Genomic DNA, 23310 nt, shown 5'->3' with positions numbered 1-23310 from the left:
CCCCGCCCATCCACCCAAATAAAAATGACTGCAAGTTATACTATGATACATCAATATGAATTAACCTTGACAAGGTTTTTTTTTCTGCCTTCTTTTTTTTTGAGGGGGTGGAGGTTGATAGGGGCTGTTGACACTACTCTACAAAGTTGGAATCTGTGAATAGGTCACTGGTGTCAAGATTATGACAAAGTTTGGTGTCTCTGTATTTTTTTCTCTCTCTTCTTTTCTGTAATGAAAATAGATTTTACCAAAGAAATCATTTCCATAGTTCTATGGATGAATGGCAATTTCTATGACTGTTGGCCAGTGCAGATACTTTCTTGGGGGGGGGGGGGGGGGTATGGGGTGGTAGGGGTAAGGGGCTGGTGTCACTCTTGCAAGATGGGTGCTGTTGAAAAAAAGTCAATTCTGTGCCATATTAAGTACTATTATCATATTTCCATGATGTATGCTCACCATAAATTTGTATCATAGTTGTACAGTGCACACATTACTTACCTTGTAGTTACTCAGTTTTTATTTTTTAAGGGGATGTGACAGGGATTTTATACTATTTCATGATAAATATGGTTGAGAAGAGTAGAACTGTGTCAGATATTTGCATATGTCTGTTTCATTTGAAAATCCAATTGTGTTGGCAAGTCAGTGCTCTCAGTCTTCAGAATTTTTTGCTTCTGTTTGCCAGCGATATTACGTGAAACAGGAGTATGAATGTGTGGGAATGTCTGTGATGCGGAACCCAGATAAAATATTGAAATTGTCATTGTGGTTAATTTCAAGAGCGGAGCAGTTGTACAATTTCTGTCTTTTTCAGTCGTGGTTTAAAATGTGCACGCATTGAAAGACAGAATTTTGTTAGGTATCTTTAGATGTCAGTTGACCTTGTTGGTCAGTAGATCAATATGAATAATACGCCAGATAAATATTTCCCCTATCGGCAAGTACGTACCGCAGAGGAAATGGATTCTTGTTTTACTACTGCTTAGCTGTTTCCTGTGTTCCACAGTTCTGTGAGAGATGATTTCTGTGTCAAAAAGGTCGTAAGTAATTATTTGCCAACCACTCATCAGAAAGAGTTCAGTCAACAAGCTGTCAAGTGGTTAGGTCAATTCAATCATGAAATTTTCAAGGTTGAGCTGAGGAAGATTTTTGCTCTTTTTTTTTGCATGTGAAGTAATTTGTTAGAGAACAAAGGCTCTAAAATTTTGATTATTAGAGAGTAATGTCAAATTTGCTCCATATCTGTAAATGTGCTTCTCTTGGTTTTTGAGTGCTCTTTGCATTTAAAATGGCTGTAGTAACCTTCTAATACTTCCTCTTTTTTTTGGGGGGGGGGGGTCATTTTAATTGAAAGCAAGAGATTGTTAAGCAGAGGGGTGAAGGTTGAGTTATGAGTTTACAAGATCAAATTTGTAGAGGGAGACAAATTGAAGAAAACTCATACCTCACTTCAATTTTGTTTGTGTTTGTGTTTTTTTTTTTTAACCCAGGATAGTGATTCCATGGGATATTAGTAGCCTTTTTTTTGACAAAGTAATATTAGTACAGTCAAACCTGCCTTACCAACCACCTGTCTGTAACGACCACCTGCCCTATACGGTCACTAAAAACAATTCCCTCTGAAAGATAAGCCACATTAAAGACCCTGTCTATAGCGGCCACCTGTCTATAATGGCCACTTTTTTCATCTCCCTTGGATGGCCGCTATAGACAGGTTTTACTGTAGTTGGAAGTTGATGTTGAAATAACACATATAAGTTTCCAGATAAAATATCATGCTTTAGGAAGCAAAGAATAATTTGAAAGAAGGGAAAAGCCCAGGTTGTGATGGAATCGATAATTATTTGTTGAAAAATATAATTCTTCAAATAATAGATCCTTTAGTATATATTATTAATCTGTCACTTAGTACTGGGCTTGTACCAAGTCAAATGAAGACTGCCAAAGTTATACCTATATATAAGAAAGGGGAGAAAAATGATGTCAATAATTACAGACCAATATCGTTATTAACTTCAATTTCTAAAATTTTGGAAAGAATAGTATATATCCAAACTGTAAAATTTTTCAATATGAGTAATATATTTACGAATTTTCAATTTGGATTCAGAGAAAATCACAACACCACCCACGCTTTACTTACCTTTGTGGAAAAGATTACACATGCACTTGATACATTTTTGCATACAATAGGCATCTTCCTGGACTTCTCAAAGGCTTTTGATACGATTAATCACGGTATACTTCTTTCTAAGTTATCCCATTATGGTATTCGCGGAAAAGCCTTGCAATGGTTTACGAGTTATTTATCTGACAGATTTCAATATGTACATGTGAACAGTTTTGATTCTTCTATGAAGAAAATAGAATGTGGTGTTCCGCAAGGAAGTTTGTTAGGCCCACTGTTATTTATAGTTTACATTAATGATTTTTATAGATCTTCAGATAAACTCTCTTTCATATTATTCGCGGATGATTCCAATCTTTTTTATTCCCACCCTGACCCTAATACTTTGATTAGTACAGTGAATGATGAATTGAAGAATGTCTCACAATGGATATATGCAAATAAATTGTCACTGAATATTGAGAAGACAAAGTATATGTTTTTCAGTAATTCTTTAGATAGATTACCAGGTAATGTTATATTTGACACTACTCCCCTAGAAGAGGTTTCGTCTATTAAATTCTTAGGTGTTTGTGTTGATAATAAGTTATCATGGAAGTGTCACATAAACAATATTTGTAAAGTAATTGCACATAACATAGGCATAATGAATAGATTGAAATATTATCTTCCTTCTTCGGCTTTGATTACGCTTTATTCAAGTTTGGTATTGCCGTACTTGAATTACGGAATTCTTGCTTGGGGGAATACATATTCGACATTGTTAGATAAACTTTTTCTTCTGCAAAAGATGGCGCTCAGAATCGTTTTTAACCTTCATATCCGAGCACATACTGACAAGCTTTTCCTTGAGCACAAAATTCTGAAAATAAAAGAGTTGTATTTGTTTCAACTTGGTCAATTTATGTTTAATTACAACTGCAATCATCTACCCAAAATATTTTATTCTTTATTTCACCGTAACAGCCACGTACATAACTATCCCACTAGACAATCTAAAGAATTTCATCTTCCCTTAGTTAGAACTGTACACACTCAAAATACATTTGTTTATACCGGACCCAGATTTTGGAATAGCTTAGATAATGATCTAAAAGAATATGTGAAGTTAATTACATTTAAGTATAAACTCAAAAAATATTTGTTTTCTAGATATACCAGTTAATTCTGTTCAATAAAAAAACCCGTCATGTTTCACTTTTCCTTGAGATTTTGTAGTGTGTCCACAGACCTTTTCCATCCCTCTCCTTTTCCTTCTCTATTCTTCCCTGCTCCTTTTTCCTCGTTCTTCGTTGTCCAGTATCTGTCTGAGTGCATTTCCTCAAATTCTGTTGTTTCTGTGTATTGTGTTATTGTTGTTGTTGTTGTCGTCGTTATGTTTTTTTGTGGCCGATTGCATATCTTCCTTTCCGTTCAATTTTCCTGGCACACCTGGCCCCATAGTGTCTGTGCCACAAATGTGATATGTTATATAATTTATACGTTTGCATCCTAAAATCCTAGTAAGTATTGTTCATAGTATCAACATCATTATATCAATGAGTAAAATGTACAATAGTATATAGAAGAATTTAAAATGAATATGTCTTATTGGTATAACAAATTGGTGCTGTTGTTGTTTTGTTCCAGTGTTCCACGTTTTACAAGCGTGGCTTTTTTAGTGGAACACTGTTTTCCATCATTGTGATTATTTACTATTTTTGTTGCCATGACAAAGTGCATTGTTTCTTTTTTACGACATCATTCGTGTATAATTCATATTGTATTGAAAAAAAAATCCTTTATCGGACGAGTGTAAGAGAAATGAAAAAAAATTTGTATCACTTTGGATTATGTCAACTTTTTCTTTTCTTTTCTTTGTGATGATGGAAATAAATAAACTATTGAACTATTGAACTATTGAAAGAGAATTTGAATAAAGAGAATTAAGACTATCTTTTGAAATAACTTTGATTATCATCACAACTGCAGATGCAGATGATGAGTGAAGGGAATACCCAGAGTGTTCCATGCAAAGAATTTGAAATGTTATTGGGAGAGAGGTTAGATGTCCCACAACAAAGTCAGGATAATTGTGTAACCTACCCTAGGATACAGTTTTCAAACCAAAAGGTTGGAACATTCTGTATATTATGTGCCTGATCACAAAAGAGATAAGTCTTCCATGGGAACAGTTTAAAATAAGCCTTGTACATGTGAATCAAATGTGTAGAGTTCTATAGTTTGTCAACCTGTGGATTTCCCCAAAACTTTACTTGAGCTTTAAACAAAATTGTGAAGAAAGAGTTGCTTACCCACGTCAGATAACAAGTTTACAATCTGATCAAATTTGGAAAAGTGAGAATTGAAGGACGTTCATATTTTTCTGTTTCTGTCCTCGTTTCTCTCTCGCAGGAGTTCACCTCAGCACGATTCATCAGACTGCGTCTCCAACAGATCCGCACACTGCATGCTGACCTCATGACCTTTAACACCCAGGGAATCCAGTATATCGATCCCATTGTGTCAAGAAGGGTGAGAAAATTCAGAAATGAGCACAATAATCACATTGACCATATTTTTTCACTTTCTTTTTTTTTTCATTTTATCATGTCTTCTTTTATCATGGGGGGGGGGGGGGGAGAAGGAGGAGTACAGTGCGGTTGAATTTGTTGCAATACTTGATGCCTGGGTAGTTTGGCACTGATTGCTGTAGAAAGCAGTTTACTTGACTCAAGAGAATGATTTTACTCCATGTAGCTGTGTGGTCTCTGCATTTTTCATGTGGGGCAGAATGGTGACTCCACGAAACATTTGTCACTAAATGAGGCAAAGGGTTGGTCTATCTCTTCCTTTCTTTATTTTGAATAGTGCTCATAGTAACAATTCATATGACAAAAATAAACTAGAATACTGGGCTTCTGTCATATGTGGTTAGGGAAGAATATTGGTCATTAAAGGAATATCTCAATGATTTTACCGTTTTTTTATCTTCAGCAGGGGATGATGATATAAGCCATCAATACAGTTTTGTGTTTTATGCTTTCTGTAGTATTTGCCAATAGATGTGACCTTAATGGATCGTGTGCTGTGCCTATGGGGATTTCAGACTCTTGTAGGGAGCTGGTGAATATTCCACTTTCATATGCTAGTGTGTGAGAAAAAAACCCAACAAAACTAAAGCTTTCATAGATATAATGCATACCATAACATATGGGCCACCATCCTTTGATCTACTTCAGGTCCAGGATAAGTAAGTAAATTTGTAAGTAAGATCAGTCTAAAGTAGAAGTTTGTTGAGTGAACTTATTTCCTTCTGCTTCTAAACTGCTGACGTTGTAATGGCAAAGCTCGGCTGAAAACATTTACGACATCCTGCTTCAAAAGTGATGACTGAAGCTCATACAAGTGTCCAACTGGGGCACTGCTAATTGTAATAATGAAACTTGCCCACTCATCCATGTGGATTTCTGCCAATGAATATGTCAACCAAGTGTGGGAGGGTAGAAAGGAAGTAAAATGAAATGTCTTGAGACAAAATTGGGGGGGGGGGGGGACTATGCTTTATGAAGATATGATGGCAAATTTGATGTGGCAGAACATCTTCTCAATCGTCATTTTATTTGTTTAGATTCAGTCTTGTAGTGATGCATTGTCTGTTCGCATGGTACAGAAAGAGATGATTTGCCTCAAATGCAGTGGACTTTTCTCTCATATTCAACCATGATAAAGCCCATGACTATGTAAAAATGGTATTTTGTTATTTGTCCGCTGTTGACTTTACCCTTGCAGCTGAAGAATCCCCACTAAGTGAGTGACAAGTGTATAACCTCCTTCAGATCTTAAAGAAAAAACATAAATTACAATAAATCTGTATGTATATTCTGCTCAAACTAACAAAAACAGAATTGATATATGATCTTCCATGCAGGATACAACCCTCTCAAAACATGAACCCAAATCAAATTATTTCTCTCCTGTCTTTTGAGTTTCTTCAAAGTTTCTTCTCTCTTCCCATTTTTCTTTGAAAAAAACAACAACTACAGTATTATTATTCCATCAAAGACATCTCTGTTGGAGGCCAGTGTATATGCTTCGGCCATGCCCAGCAGTGTGTAGTGGATCCAGACGCAGGACCAAATGACATGGTAAGACTCCTACTTTAACCCTTTCTGTACCAGGGACTTTAGACAGTGTGTACAATGCTATGGGGTTTTCTGTGCCAATGGGCAAGGGGTTAATTAAAAAAAAAATTAGACAACATGATGTAGTAATCATTCTGCTTTTATTATGGATGTTGCTGTCACTCAGGTTGTTTTGTGAAATCATTTTATCTGATTGGCGAGCAGTTGTGATGAACTAAAAGGGAAATTACTTTCTGCCGGGTTTCATTTCAATAAGTGATGAGGAGGACAAGAGAAGAAAGGAGAAGCTGGAAGAAAAAATAGTGAGAGGTTGAGCAGAAGAATGAGGAGGAAGAGAGGAAGAAGCAGAGGAAAAAGATGAGGAAGAGAAAGAAGAGGACAAGAAGGAGAAGAAGTGAAGTAGGACTTTGTTTAAAATGATGATAAAAATGATTTTGCCTTGTATACTGACATTTCTGCAGATGATTGATGTGATGAAATAAGTCATACACTTTTTGTAATTTACCATTGATGTAGAAATAGATGTAGTAGCAACAATTACACATAGGATATTTGTTCAATTTTTGTGAAAGGATACATCGTAAGGCCAGTGTCTGAAAATTGAGCCATCCTTTTACTCCAAGGGCAACAACTGTGGAGTCAGGCCATTGATTTATGGTCTTTGAAGGGGAAAAGGGGAATTTTCTTGAGGATTACTTTCCAACTGTTAAATTTCACTTCCAAGGAGGTAAGACCTCCCTGTAGGCCTATACTAGAGTGACACTCTACATTAGTGTGTTCAGAATTGTGTGAACAGGAGGTGGAATGGTGAAAGTCAAGTCAGAAAGAGACAGTGCAGAGGGAATTTTAAAGTAAACATGCAATTGTGTAGGATGTTATATGCGTGTTGGGAGTATATAAGATCAGCATATTATATTTCAATTCAAACAAAGAATTAGGCCTACTTGTGTTGTGGTATTACCATGTTTGGCAGATCGAGAGACAGTGTAACGTAGGAGAAAAAAAAACTTTCAGAAATGTGTCATATGAACACTGCCATTTCAAGTTTCTTAACTCCAAAATGTGTGTGTGTAGTTTAATATATATGTACATTGTATGCATGTGTATATTTATGTATGTATGTTGCAAGTATATATAAATGTATGTATTTATGCAGTTGCAAGTATATATAAATGTATGTATCTATGCAGTTGCAAGTATATATAAATGTATGTATTTATGCAGGTACATGTATTGATGATCTATATAAGTAGGCCCTATATGTATGATATATGTATGTATTATATTGAGTTATGTGTGTATGTGTATATGTGTTATTTTGTTCAAGAGAGATATAAGCATACAATCGTGTATGCTTACATCTAAATATGAACCCACAGAAAATTGCACTTTCTGCCAGCATGTGGGAGGAATGATAGAATCAGTTTAAACAGGTTTAGCTGTTTTAATTAAAATGTGCTAGAGTCTGTGCTATCCCCATCAGTCAGTGCTCTAGATTACCATACCTGTGTTTTGCTGTTCTGGATAATATCATGAGGTTTTTTTGATATTTCGTGGATAACCAGACTCTATTTCCCTTTTTGTAGTGTCTACTTTGCATCCATTCCCAGGCACTCTGATTCTGTTTTATCGATCTACGGATCTGGACTTATTAATCCACACATCAGCTTTGCACAATAGTGAATTCTTTGCAAGAAAGTCTTTATGTTGTAATCCCCAAAGATGCTTCAGTTTCAATAATGGAAAATATGTACCAGGGCCATTTCTCTCTTTATTACAGCATTTTTGGCTCAAATTGGTACCTATCTGTCACCAAGCTATCAATCTTTTCTATCATTTCCCAGTTACTATTCCCTCTCTTTCTCTCCCACTTCATTCATCCATTGGTACACATCCTAGATCCTGTCAGTATTAATCAAGAAAAATCCCTAGGGTGGATTTTTGTTGATAATTTGACTCAGGTACGCTAAATGAGGCGTAGTTGTACGATTAGATTATGGGCACAATCATTCAAGGTTAAAGTTCAAAGTTCACCGAAGTATGGCTTCAAATGCCATTTTCTAGCCATAACTTGAGCTAACTGTGTCCTATGTCTGTACCATGTGAGATAGTAGTCCAGTCAAAATACGACAAAAAGTGGGTTAACCCACAACTAATTGCAACAGAAACGATTCCACTTGCATTTGACCCGGAAGAGCTATTAAAATAATGTATTAAAAGTTCCCTAAAATTCGAGTGGTGGATCAGTGTCTAATTTGCATAAATTCAAAATGGCCGCCATACAACCTGTTTATGCCTATATCTCGGGATACGTAACCAATAGAAAGTAAATTCCGGTTTCTAAACCTATGTTTTTTAGGTCAAGGAATACAATTATGTTATCTGTAGCAACTTTCAAGCATCCCTTTATATAGTTTTGCATATATTTGCATATAATTATATGCAAAATGGCTGCCATATTGCCTGTGCAAGCCCATATCTTCGTATACCATTAATGAAGTACACTCAGGAATAAGTCGCTACATATCTGGAATAAAACCCACAAAAACATATATTCTGGTGTCTAAACCTATGTTTTTTTTTAGGTCAGGGAATATAATTATAATATTAGCAGTAACTTTCAAGCTTCCCTTTATACATTTTTGCATATATTTGCATTTAATAAATGCAAAATTGCCGCCATAATTCCTCTACAGGCTTATATCTCTATCTGTAAAAGGTACCCAGTGGTGGTGTCTATGGTCTTAATTTTACTGCTGAAAGTCACTGTTGTAGAAAACGTTCCAATCAGGAATAATTACCTATATTTCACTAAAAATTTGCATATATTTATACATAAATCTATTCAAATTAAGAGTAGCTTATATCCATAAGCTACTCTACAAACGTTTCATGAGTTTGGACATTTGTTTAGAGAATGTTCTTGTCATATCAGGGTACCATGTCACTCACTCACTTTCTGAATAAAAGACCCAGGGGTCCAGCCCTCACTGAGTATCTCAAGTTCACCTTCCATCCATTCTTACAGACTTTTACTTGGGAGAGAGGAAATTGGAAGACTTTGGGAACCTCTAGGGCCATATCTACAAGCCTTTAGGGACCTCCATGGTCCAGGGAGGCATGATGTTCATATATTCATGACACTAGCAATAAATGCACCTACAGTAATAAGTTTGTTGAAAATTTGACCATATATGTTTTCAAAAAGAGGATCAAAAATCAAAAGTGGCCCCCAATAATTTGGTCCCAGCCCCAAGGCGTCCGCACCTATAAGTAATATTTAAGGTGCCTTTGGGCATCCTGTGGCCTGGGGTGGAGGGGGGGGGGGGGGTTGGAGTATATATATATATATATATATATATATATATATATAATAGATGACGAAGTATGGTGGTGATGCATTTCATTTCAACAGTGCTATTTATTCAGACCAAATTTTCGACGGATACATTCGTCTTCCTCAGGATCGACAATGACAATTGTGAAGGAAAACGAATGTTTTCGTCGAAAATTTGGTCTGAATAAATAACACTGTTGCACTGAAATGCATTACCACCCTAATTCGTCATCTTTTCTGTACTGGTACCAACACATGGATTACAAGTATCATATATATATATATATATATATATATATATATATATATATATATATATATACATATATATACAATGTGTAATATTTCGAAAACAAGTTAAACTGCGAAAGTAAACTTAAATCTATATGCAATCTCCAAGATATTCAACTTTGTAAATTATACCTAGCTCTGTTACACTTGGTTCTACTTTTGTGTGTGTGTGTGCGTGTATGTGCGTGTGAGGGTGTATGTGTGTGAGGGGAGTTTTTTTTTTTATAATAGATTCCTTAATTTCGGGGTTCTGGGACCTTTTGGACATGGTGTCTATTTGAACACCTTGAAAGTCTATCATCCTTGGGATGCTACTTGCCTAGTTTGTTGAAAATCTGTCATTACATGGGTTTTTTAAAGAGAACCTGGAAATGGTTTTTGAAAATGTATGCATGACCGACGACCGGACAGTAGAATATAAATGATGGCTATTTGCAATATTAGCTTGAACCTTTTTTGCTGTCTTGAACCTTTGGCTAAGATGAGTTTAAAATCTAATGGATCAAAGTCACTTGATTTCAAGAAAACTTTCTTTCGTTTCCTGTACATTATTTTCATTTTCTAGCTTGTGATAATACAGATACTAAGGTATGTAATGTGATCTCTCAAAATAGAGATCAATAATAAAAGTGAAAAACGAGTATAGCTTACACTCACAGTGTTTTATGTGTTTACCACAAATTCTGGACTAGGATGGTGTGAAATTGCAGTTGATTAATTTAAAGCAAACAGGATCTCGGCTCCATTTCATACTGAAGCGTGGTAAGTCTCACGTTTGTTGCACACTGTGTCGATGTCTTTCGAGAATGCTTCTTATTCCTAGTCACCAATTAGAACAGCATAATCTCACTCCTCACATATTTTAGAAATACAACATTACAAGTGTCTGATATATGGCCCGCATCTGACACTGGTATGGGTTGTGTGCAGTCAAATCTGCTTGCCCTGCAACTATACACTGCCAGTTGCTAACATCCTGTCTTGCAGTTGCATCAGACTTTCTTCAGGAGTTCCTTAATAGCTGCAGCTTTGTCTGTAGTGATCAGAACATATTTGATTTTTTGATTAAACATCTTCCTCAAATCGTCCCAATTCCAATGATTGTATGTCATTTCCCTTCCACTGTTTAACTTGAAGAAAAGCTGCTACCGAGGTGGAGGGAAGGGACCTTTTGGAAGGGTTAGGAACAGAAAATGATGTTATGTATTTTCTTTTTTATCTGACTTAAGACTGCTTTTTCACCAGCAAAATTGAATTCAGCCTTCATGCTGCTCGCATTTCTAAAAAACAACAACTGTGTGTTGGTGAAAATGTTATTAGTGCGAAGCCTCAATGCAATAGGAAACATTTCTTTTAATAAAGCTGCAGATACAACACGAAAAATGGTAAAAGTAAGACTTATAAGAATTTATATGTGTTGTATGAGCTTGAAGCCAATGAGAAGGATGCTGTTTGTATTGATCGACTGATGAATCCAGAGTACTAGTAATAGAACTGTTAAAGGGACATTCCAGACGATTTTCATAATTTCACATCATGTAGTACATAAATCGACAACTCCATGTATAGATTTGTGGAATTTATTGTGGTTCTTGATCAGAGAAACAATACTTTGAAAGACCTTAAATAAATTACACTGAACAAGGATGATGACATTGGAGGTTCACATATTTCAGAAATGTAGCAGTGTAATTCCATTACAATACCACTTGCTTGCGAGTTCACCTGTGTATAATCTATGCATGCCTTCTTCTTTTGTTCTGCTTCCTTGAGCCCCAATTAAAGCATTCTTACGGTGACTCTGCCATGTCATCATCCTTGTTCATTTCAATTTGTTCTAAATTTTGAAAATATTCTTATTCTTCAACCCAGTTATCATAAATTCTGAAACTCTGTCCTCTGTATAACTAATAGTTATTCAAATGTAAAAATCTGAAAGTCATCCGGAGGTCTCCTTTAAGGCATTTCCTTTTTTTTTTCTTTTTCTTTGTATCTGGCTGTAAATCACAATGTTTTACATTTTCAGTGAGTCACTGGGTGAAACCGTGCAAGAATATGACAAAATCCACTTCCATACAAATTATCACGGTCATATGTTGCTCATTGATAAACATGCCTTTACCAAAAGTTTTGCAACAAAGGACACAAGTATCAACTAAACATGGATGTAAATCATCGCAGGTAAGAAAAAATATGTTTGAAAAAATCACGGCATACAAGATTCCTCATTAGCATCGGGACTGCCGTGGCAAATTTTTTGACAGTTTGAAAATCTGACACGGTATCCACGACAATCACGGCCTGTCACGTTTGCCTATTCCTTCTCTTGTTTCATGTTCATCCCGTTTACATGGATGTAAATCATCGCAGGTAAGAAAAAAGATGTTTGAAAAAAACCCTGCTGAATGATTTAAGACCAATTTTTGTGTACCGTAAGCACACTTTGAAAGCTATATGAGATATGTCCAAACTCATGAAACTTTTGTAGAGTAGCTTATGGATAATCATGAACTTGATGATATGCCCCCCCCCCCTTTGGCAAAAAAAAAAGAGAGAAGAAATAAAGAATTGCAACATAGACACAAGTAATAAGCAGTAAACATGAGGGCAAATTACAAAACATAATACATTAAATATCATGCAATCATGAAATATTTTAACGATTCCTACTACATAATTTCAGACTTTAATATTTGTGTACCTATTGAGCACACTTTGGAAGATAAGTTGAATTTACAGTTAAATAAAGGTATGTTCTATTCGATGCTACTTACAGTTGTTTTCTGTTTTGAGGCTGTATCTCAAGAAAATGTGAGTACAATGTAATACAATACTTTTGATAAATGCAAGAATATACACACTAGGAGTAGGATAATCATCAAGGTTTTAAATGGTATTATAACAATTTTCCCTTGATATCTTGGATGAGACATTACAGTACAATTAACGTTCTGCAGCTTGTATTCGTATATCTGAAATCATATTCACGGTAGTAATTTGAATAGATTTATGTATGAATATATGCAAATTTTTAGTGAAATATAGGTAACTATTCCTGAGTGGAACGTATTCTACATCAGTGATTCTCAGCAGTAAAATTATGACCACAGACACCATCACTAGGTACCTTTTACAGATAGAAATATAAGCCTGTAGTGGCACTACGGCGGTCATTTTGCATTTAATTGAATGCAAATATATGCAAAAACTGTATAGAGGGAAGTTTGAAAGTTACTGCTTATATCATAATTGTATTCCCTGACCTAAAAAACAGCTATGGGTTTAGACACCAGAATCTATTTTCTGCGGGTTTTATGTCCAGATATATAGCGACTTATTCCTGAGTGTACTACATTAATGATATACGACGATACGGGCTTGCGCAGGCAATATGGCGGCCATTTTGCATGTAATTATATGCAAATATATGCAAAAACTATATAAAAGGATGTTTGAAAGTTGCTATACATAACATAATTGTATTCCTTGACCTAAAAAACATAGGATTAGACACCGGAATTTACTTTCTGTGGGTTATATATCCCCAGATATAGGCATAAATAGGTTGTATGGCGGCCATTTTGAATTTATGCAAATTAGACACTGATCCACCACTCGAATTTTAGGGAACTTTTAATATGTTATTTTGATAGCTCTTCCGGGTCAAATGCAAGTGGAATCGTTTCTGTTGCAATTAGTTGTGGGTCATTTCATATTTTGACTGGACTATAGAAAGGAAACGATTATTCATGTGAAATGGCAAATCAGGAGGGGTGCTCAAAGCCAAAGTTTATGGGTTAAAATATACTACATTTTGCCAAATCGTCAAGTATGATGTTCCAGAGAGAAAGTGACTTGATAATCAGGATAGAAGAAAGAGAGGATATTTTTTTGTCAAACAAAGGAGTTAAAGGTCAATTCTCAGAGGTTAAAGGTTTTATACATATAAAATGATACAATCATAGTGATCACATAATAGTTTAATGGATGCCAGCTTTTAAAGTATTGTAGTTTAGAATATATGACATGAAAACAAAAATAAGATCAGACTTCCGACTTAAATAAAGGGAACAGTGTGCGCAGTGACTGATCAGAATTAACAGGATTTATTGCAGTTTCTGCTAGAGTACAAGTAGATTCTATTCATAAGGGATTTTGTATCAATCTCAATACATATGTGGCCATATTCTTGTATTCCATCAAATGACTGGACCCTGCCTGACTTCTTTCTTCATCAATTTTTTTATCCAGTTTGCAAATGCATATTTCTTCCTCTTTGCTACTCTGATGTCTTGTCATATCTGTCTGTCAGTCTGTCTGTCTGTCTGTCTGTCAGTATCCTTTATTTACATTTATTTTTGCTCTCCCCACACTCCCTCTCTCTTCTTTCCTTTCATGCATCCCCTGAATTACTGTATATACACCATATATTTGGCGTATCAGGACTTCCTGATGATTTCGCGAGTGGTTAAATTCGCGATCGTGGAGTACTGTACTGAACAGAGAAATGTATATGTGTGCGTCACATTTATATCGGGATCAGAGTCATTATTTTTGTGTGTCTTTAATTTCGCGAATAGCTCCTGACTCGCGAAATTTGCGAAAATAAAAACCTTGCGAAATATTCGGCGTATACAGTAGTAGAGTTGTTGTTAATCATTTGATCTGCTTCTCATTAAAAGTTGGGCAACTTGTGTGTAGGGCCTACATATTAAATGGTGTATTTAGCATTTACTAGATGAATGTACAAATGTATCAATATGTTCTCTCCTATTAATTGAGGGTGCTGTATCTTGTCACCATTTTTGAATGTAGGTAGCAAATTGTGTTTTCTTGTCTAGCATTCAAATTTTCCACTTGCAACCTTGGATGTGAAATGGATGGAACCAGCACAGTAGCAAACCTCCCCCAAAAAAAGATTGCCAATTATTCAATATGGATGGATTCCATGGAATGTGCAAGGCCACGGTTGGTGCTTGTTGGGAGGTTAAAGGTCATTCTGGAATGCGCTATTTTTTTTCACTGACACGTGAGCTTACCAAATAAATATGTGTATCAGATCATACTTTTTGGGGCAGGGAAGGTTGGAGCCAAAAAAAAGATGACAATGTCCTGGAATGACATTGATGGTGTATTCTCAAAGGTGTTGTGCATGTGTATGTTTGTGTGTGTGTGTGAGAGTGTGTATGTGTGTCTCTCTATCTCAGTGTGAGGTGACAGTATTGTTGACCTTGATCTGTGCATTTAGCTTCAAGCTATCCCTTCCTCCCTTCCCTATCTTGACAGGACTTGGAATCAAGTTAGGGTATCATAATGTTAGATGACATTGATCATAATATATAGTCCTCAGAGGTGTATGTGTCTGTGTGTTTGTTTGTGTGTCTGTATGTGTGTGAGTTGACTTGTATGTCAATGACCTTTCCTCCCCCTTACTTCCCAGTATGGTTGTTTAAAGGTTCCATTGTACTGCATGTAAATTCACAATGTAACAACCACAATAATGACAGTTATGCACTGTTGTAATTTCCATGTAATCTGTTATGTTACCTGTGAATATGTTTACACTAAGAGCACGTTTGAAGGGATGGGGTAGAAATGAAAAGTTGGTAGTGTTATCATGCTATCATCCCTTTGAATGTAGAAGAGATATTTTAGGTGCTTTAACAATATTAACCAATTGAGGACAAGTTAGTTTTGCTATAACACACTTTTCCCATAGACACGTGTCTGGGTATACTCAGGGACTAGTCTTCAATGGTTTAAGTGACTGGTATCTGTTGGTATCAGTCAAGTGTAGACATCAAATAAACGTACATTTGAATGATTCTATATGTCAGGTTAGATGTGCACATCAGTTCAGTTAGAGTCGCATCAATGTTTGTGTTTGTGTGTGTGTGTGTGTGTTTTTTTTAATGGATATGTGAGGATTTCATATCAGCTCTCATTGTTATCGGGACTTTTCAACAACAACAAAATCCTCTTTGAAGATATGCCTGATATATGAATATACTTTGTATTGTGAAAGATGAATATTTTGTATAAAAGTTACTTCAGTTCCATAGCACTTTGTATCATTCTTCTTCTTTTTCTTCTTTTTTTTTGTTCCGCATTCCTCACATTTCACAGGCCCTGAAGTGTATATGTGAGCACAATACCTGCGGGGATCAGTGCAATGAGTGTTGCCCTGGTTACCACCAGAAACCATGGCGACCGGGAAACACAGAATTTAGCAACATTTGTGAAGGTGAGTGGTCAGATGCTAATGGTTCAAGAAACCCACCCCTCCCTGCCCCCTTTCTGATCCCAAGAATATGAGATGGAGTTGAAAGGTATAGTAGAGTTACACTAACTGTTGCCATATCTATGAATAATGGTAGAAGCCAATGTGTTATCACCTCTATTGTAGGGGTAGCAGTATATGATAGTCATCTGCTAGGAGCATTTAATAGTGGGAGAATTGAGACTGGTAACAGAAATAACCTTTGTGATCCTCTTTCTCAGCTATGGAATATGAGATTCAGTTGAAAGGTACAGTATAGTAGACTTAAACAACTGTCGTCGTATATATAAAGCAGAGCTGAGTGCCTGCAAAGATAAGATGAAATCACACAACATGAAGGAATTATTTAAAAACGGCGCACAAATACTGTCTGTGATGTTTTTAATTATTTCATGCTGATGAAGTGACAGTGCAATTCCAGGCTAGATAAAGTTGACTAGCTAATATACTCAGTAAAGTCAGTTGATCCCAACAGGATACATTTCATCGAAATCAATTCACTGTGATACTATCGAGAGGGTATAATTGATAGTAATAATAATTGCAACAACAGTGTTATGGTAGAAGTGATAGCAGTAGTAATCATGAACACTTATATATGAAAACAAGATAATGAATATGATGATTGAAATAACAATTAGTGATATGATATTCATGGAAATGCAAGTGAATGCTGTTATAGCAGCAATAATGGTGAAGACTTATTTATATAAAAAGATAATGAATATGATGATGAAAATGATAATTATTGATATGATATTCATGGAAAAAAAAGAATTACAGGCTATTGTAATGAAGTCAAAACATACCCCATCTATGTTTTGAATTAGGTTGAAATTAAAGAACTCTATTCCACTGATCTGTTTTTATACAGCTTGCAATTGCCACGGCCATGCTGAAGACTGCTACTACGACCCACAAGTCGACCTCCAAGGCCGGAGTCTGAACGTGCTGGGTAGATACGAGGGAGGCGGAGTCTGCCTCGATTGCCGCGACAACACGGCGGGGCTGAACTGCGAGACTTGTCGCGATGGGTTCTACCGACCGCTTGGTGTCGAACCCGACGATCCATTACCATGTCGCCGTATGTACCTCATCTTTTTGCTATTAAACTATGCATCCAGTAAACTTGACTCCATGGGAATGTGATGATTAATATTTTTATGATGTTAGGGACAGAAACCTTTTCATGCGGGTGCATTCACTTTTACTTGTCAATTGGAAGCATAGAGGCATCATTTCATATATGACTTATTTTAGTCTGCAGTCACACTTATTTTTAACTCTACTTGTGGGTCACCTCAAACTGTAATGGCTCTTCAAATTATCTGACAGGGGCAGGTGTTTTGAAATAATGCGTATTATAAAATGGGTTCAAGAATGTAGCCAATAGGAAGCGCTGAAATGAGACACACCTCCTTCCTTTACTTCAGTACAACTGCACTGCCTGTAATCCTATGGTAGATTGCCGATCGTCTGTGCGCGCGGCGGCTCCTTTGATGAATTGCATGCATACGCGTACGCGCTGTCAATCCTGTAAACAACTTCTAGTTCGGGCTGCCGGCCGGCCGGCCTGTCTTCCCTTGTGCATAACATATGTGGCGTACGTACGTATACTGTACTATACGTACACTTTGTACAGTACAGTAGACCAAGCGTTATGGGACCGGACGCGTACATGGAGTCACTTTGAAGAGCAAATCCAACGATTTAGCAGGTTAATTCTCACGCCGTTTTCAGAGTATGTTGTCTAGTAGGCCTATATGAGGAGTCTATATCAAGTCTTTAAGGTAAAGGGTGCATATTCTATGTAAAATAAGTAAGTTTTCATGCGGGTGTCCGGAAACCCAACCCCCCATTATACTTATACTGTATGTGCGGGACTTCCGAGTGCGACGTGCGTAAAAGTTTGGGACGAACATCTTCGGACGTCTTGACCCACAAAGGTACGTGAAAAACGCTGAAAAATGATGTTAGTTTTCGAATTTTCGACCCATTTTATAAAACAAATGATGCACAGGATTATTTCGTGGCGTTAGTGTAGGCGTAGCTCACTCTCGGGTATTTACAATGTAGTGCAACATGCACTCGGCTTCGCCTCGTGCATGTTTCACAATTGTAAATACCCTCGAGTGCACTACGCCTACACTAACGCACTCTATCCTGTGCATCATTTGTATACAATTATTGTGCAATGCAGGAATACAGTGTAAGTGTGCAAACCATGTTTGCTTATTTTGAGAAAGGATATTTATTACATCAATAAATGCAAATTTTATAGAGTATAATATGTATTTAACATCAATTTTATCAACAAATTATTCTAACTAATTGTTAATGGCTTTATACATGTCTCTGAATGAAAACTTTCTGAACCCATGCTGGATAAATGCCAGTGTAAGTTGAGTGCATACGATTCAATTTTTTACCACTGTCTGAATATATGTCAAGAACAGCCCACCCTTCACTTTTGTTGACAGGTGAAAGGAATTATTGACATATTTGCACTTGGCCGTTCCTTTGTCTCACAATGTGATGAACAGGTGTCATATTGATTTTGGGGGATTCTTTTCTTTACCACCACTAGGGGGCATTTCACAATCCCTAATTATAGTAAATGAGGTTATTAACTTCTTCAGATATGTGGTCAGAGTCCACACCTGTGAAATGTATGTCAAACACCTGTGTTTGATGTGAACTTTTGAAATGTTGCCTTGACAATGGAAAAATACCAAGTTTACTGAGGGTCATACTTGCTTTGTGTAATTGAACACATTTCAGCATGCATTAGTTTTGCAATGGGTATTTTCTTTTCTTTGAACTATGCTTCTTATGCAGGCCTGCACACTAACCCATTTTTTTTTCTACTGGTCCAACCTGTCTATCGAACCAGTAGATACCCAGTTTTTCCATCTTTTACTGGTCTATTCTTGGGAAAAAGTTACTGGTCCGACAGTGATTTTTACTAGTCAGGGACTGTCAGACCAGTGCCAGTGTGCAGAGTTGTCATATGTTCTTTTTTGAGATGGGTGGGATTCATTCCCCACGTTGAGAATATGAATGAATAAGAAAGATTTGCAATTTCTTCATAGTTATTCATACATACACGAAATGTAGAATTATGGAGATTTTGTACAGATATACAAATTTGGAATTTATGTTCCTTCATTTAAATGTATTTTTACCACTGATCTGTAATTTGATGTCTATGATGTAATATTTGTCACTGTGATTGGTTTTACTACAAGTAGCACAGAAAAAAAAGAAAATCTATATGTGACATATTACTTCTGGCAAATAGTCAAGTGTTCAGCCAAAAGTTGTCAACTGAATGGCTCAAAAGTTTTTAAAAGACCAAATGCCTAACTAACAATTGCTGCAGTGGGCAGCTGATGTGACCATGAGTCACACAGGGCCACTACATGAGAATGTCAGTTCAAGAATTCTATTTGATTAGCTCCAGTCGACTGTAGACAGCAGCAGGCAAGAGGGAAATGTGTGAATTTAGACGGAAACGTTTCATTATTGACGATCCCAGTCCTGTCCTGAAAGGTTGATATTGCGCATACACATTTATGCAGTTGTCTCATACATTGGAATACAGGAAAACAAGGAGATAAGAAATGGAAATGAACCAACATCTGTGCTTCCAATATTTTTAAGTTTTTGTGAATGAAATTATGAAATGAAAACAAAAATGAAAGTAAAGCTCAAGGTACTGACAGGATGCTTCACCATTTTCAATGTTGACAAGATTTCTTTCATTGATAAAATGTTGTTTAGAACTGTGATCAAGTATACTCCAGTGGCAAAAGATTTGTTGTGTATACTTCAAGTCCTCCTTGCCCAGCCCTGGAACCGACAGTATGCTATCTTTTTGCCCTCCAACAGCCACCTAGAAAGTCAGCTGTATGACCTGGCAACTTCGGTCACTCCTCATCACAATTTTTGACGTGATTCATGCCAAGTCATTGCTTGCCAGTTCTTTTTGTTCTTCTTGGGCTAAATTTCAGCTGCTACACATATGTGCAGTAGCCAGATATTGCTTGTTGTGTTTGCCAAATATTTTCCACACTTCTTTTGAAAAGGAAAGATTGTGATTCTCCCAGCTGTTGTTATGCCAACTGGCTGAATGGCGTCCGTCTCTTTTATAGTTATAGCTGGCAAAGTATTCATGTGACACTTTTGTGATGGCTACAGCTAACATGTAATTATGTAGCTTAGGGTTTTCTCTGCTCCCCCCCCCCCCCCCTTTGTGCTCTCTTGAGCAAGACTCAAAGAATGCTGGTGTAACCTATTTTTCCCCATCTACGTGTATGAAACATTTATAATTTTCTTTCTGTCATTAGGTCATCTGTTGAAAGCCGTGACATTTTCAAGGTTTTTTTCAATATTTCAAATGATCCAATTTTAAGCCAGCTCTGCAGGATTTTTTTTCATTATTAGGGTCAGAGAATACAAAGTTCTTCAAATGGTACAGCTCCACCACCCCCCCCCCCCCCCGACAAATCTGTGTTTGGCAAACTTCTTCCAGTTCATGAGTTGTTGTATCCATGGTAAATGTCAGTAAATCATCCTTATGTGGTGGTGTCCTGTGAGTGAGTCCTCATGAATTCCATGATCAGTCACATCACTTTGACACTTCTTAACCCGTTGAGGATGGACTGATTTTTGCTACAACACGCATTTCTCATAGACACCTGCTCGAGTATACTCAGGACTCGTCCTCAACGGGTTAATTCAGTCTCCCCTTGCTTTTAAGAGAAACATAGAGTGTGCTGTTTTAGTTGTTAATGGAGAAATTATCTCTCAGTTTTTAGAGTGATTTGTGTGAAAACTTTGTTTGTGATGTGTCTTGAACAAAGTATTGAATAGAATGGTTTGTGATAAAACATTAAATTGTTATCATTTAGAGTACAAAACAAATAGGCTGTACAATGTGTGTCTGAAGTTGTGTCACAGTTATGGTTTGCAGAAAGCAACTATTTTACCTACCCAATGGACTTCATCTGTCATTCTAGATGAACTTCTCTTGATTACTCCATCATTCAGTGTGAAGTCAAGTCTTTTGATTTGATTTATTTCTGTATTTTTCACAAAGTATATTGTCGCTGGGGTGACAAGACCTTGTATCTGCAATTTTGGTGAAAATGACTTTTTTTGATTAATGGTCAGTTATCAGTTAAGTGATGTCCTGTCCAAATCCTAGATGTCTTACCCCAAAAATGAAGCCACCACAGCATGTCAAAGGAATGTCTATCCCAATGGATACAGTGCTTTGGCTGCCATGTTTTTTTGCTCTCCTGAACATTTGACATTTTGTAGATACGAGGTCTTGTCACCCAAGCGAAGATGTATAACGTAACAACAATTTTCCAATACTAATCACATTATATCCAACACAAGATGAATATAGATATAATCATATATAATATACCAACAATGAAATATTGTATAGGAGAATTATAATCATACAAAAACAATTTTAATACAATAACACCTGTATGTTGTCTTGACAGAATGCTACTGTAGTGCCGTTGGTAGCCGTAGTGACTCCAGATACCACTGTGTGAAGGATGACAGCCGTCTCTTTGAAAACCTGGTAGGTAGGAGGAGAGAAGCCAACCGCAGATTAGTGATTATGAGATGAGATGAAATGAGATTAGAAGATTATAAAATAGATATAGTAAATGGTAATAAATATTACAATTTTACAAAGAAAGTAAATTGCTTTCCAATATAAGAATTGCGTAGGGGTATGATAAGCTCATGAGATTTGATGTAACTTCTAAGAAGTATTAACAATTGTAGATCAAAATTGTATTTTGTCATCCTTACATATGTATTTTCATTGTTGCCCAGAGTACCTTATCCCCAAAGGGGATAGGCAGCTGGAATGCTATCAACTGAAAAGTGAGGAAAGTAAAACTGCCCCCCCCCCAAAAAAAAAAACAAAAAACAAAAACAAAAACAAAAACTTATTGAATTTATAATTGCATAATACATGTATACATGTAGTTTCCCTTTTAAACTGTCCAAAAGTAATCAGTGTCCTGGTATGAATATACCAAGTTTGTGAGTAGTCCAATTCCATATATGTTTCCATTATAAAGGCGCACACAGCTTGTCCATCACCTCTCTCTGATAAGCTTTTCCAATATTGGTCATTTCATTTGTCTTATACACCAGAGTAAAAATTCAATTTTTTTGATTTGCAATAATGAAAGTGTTGATAATTGATGACAAGTAGATTGTTCTAGCAGAAGCGAAAGGAGAAACATCCGTATTTAAATTCATTGTGAAATTGGCCCATAAATGAATGCATTGCACTCCTCAGTGAATTTGGTATTCAAACTACAGTAGTGTGCTGAAGTATGAAGAAGAGGCTGCCAACAGGGGTTGCTGGGATCTTACATTGGAATAGATTTTTGACCCTTGTTCATTCCTCCCAGCACTAATGATATCTTCCCCCTTGTCTGCTCTCTCTCTCTCTCTCTCTCTGTCTCTCCATCTCTCTTTCTTTCTATCTGCATCTTGTTCAATTTCTCTCTCTCTCTCTCTCTCTTTCTCTCACCCCCCCCCCCCCAAAAAAAAAAAAAGAACCCAGGAGACTGTTTTTGCAAGGAGGGCTATGCCGGGCCAAGCTGCGACAGGTGCGCCCGTGGTTACCGTGGCTACCCCAACTGTCAGAAGTGTGCTTGCAGTGATGCTGGTAGCATCAACGAGGACCCCTGTGAGCCCCCCTGCCTGTGCAAGGTGCAGTACAAGAGAAAAAGAAATGATGATAAACTCACGAAGAAGTTTTTATACCTAATTTCTTTCTGTTGACTGACTGTCTGCTATTCAGATTGTTTGTTTTTTCCAGTAGCAATATTTACCATCTCTATATCATTTTGGTGTCTACATCAACTTCTTTGATTGTTTATTTCAGGTCTAAACTAATTCTGTTTGCACAATACCAGAGCTATCATCGAGGGTTGCATGAGAGTTGCATATGTACCTTTGCTGCAAGTTCCTAGACCACTTGTTAAAACTCTACCATAGAAGAAACAAAAGAGAATACCAAGGTAGATTGGCAGATAGGCAAAAATTGTGCATGTTAATTCAGCTGAGCTGTATTACATGCTTTATCAACCTTACAAGATTATTC

The 23310-nt window shown here is 36.6% G+C and overlaps 1 protein-coding gene across 1 annotated transcript in view; it reads left to right on the top strand.

The window, feature by feature from the left end:
* LOC139713073 (laminin subunit alpha-2-like) overlaps positions 1-22916 on the top strand; it is a gene marked incomplete at its 3' end in the record, with an annotated part of 181906 nt that extends 158990 nt beyond the window's left edge. Inside the window, exons 4-9 of the mRNA XM_071624832.1 lie at positions 4523-4642; positions 6154-6255; positions 16007-16124; positions 17035-17244; positions 21680-21762; positions 22761-22916. Coding sequence (XP_071480933.1) covers positions 4523-4642; positions 6154-6255; positions 16007-16124; positions 17035-17244; positions 21680-21762; positions 22761-22916 — 789 coding nt within the window. The remainder of the gene's footprint in view (positions 1-4522; positions 4643-6153; positions 6256-16006; positions 16125-17034; positions 17245-21679; positions 21763-22760) is intronic.
* Between the last annotated feature and the right edge of the window lie 394 nt (positions 22917-23310).

The sequence above is a fragment of the Diadema antillarum genome, unplaced genomic scaffold (assembly GCF_040938485.1).
Source record: "Diadema antillarum isolate AM-2024a unplaced genomic scaffold, OU_Dant_1.0 seq00001902_RagTag, whole genome shotgun sequence".
Classification (NCBI taxonomy): domain Eukaryota; kingdom Metazoa; phylum Echinodermata; class Echinoidea; order Diadematoida; family Diadematidae; genus Diadema; species Diadema antillarum.
The sequence above is the reverse complement of the archived record's forward strand: the minus strand, read 5'-3'. Positions and strand labels throughout refer to the sequence as shown.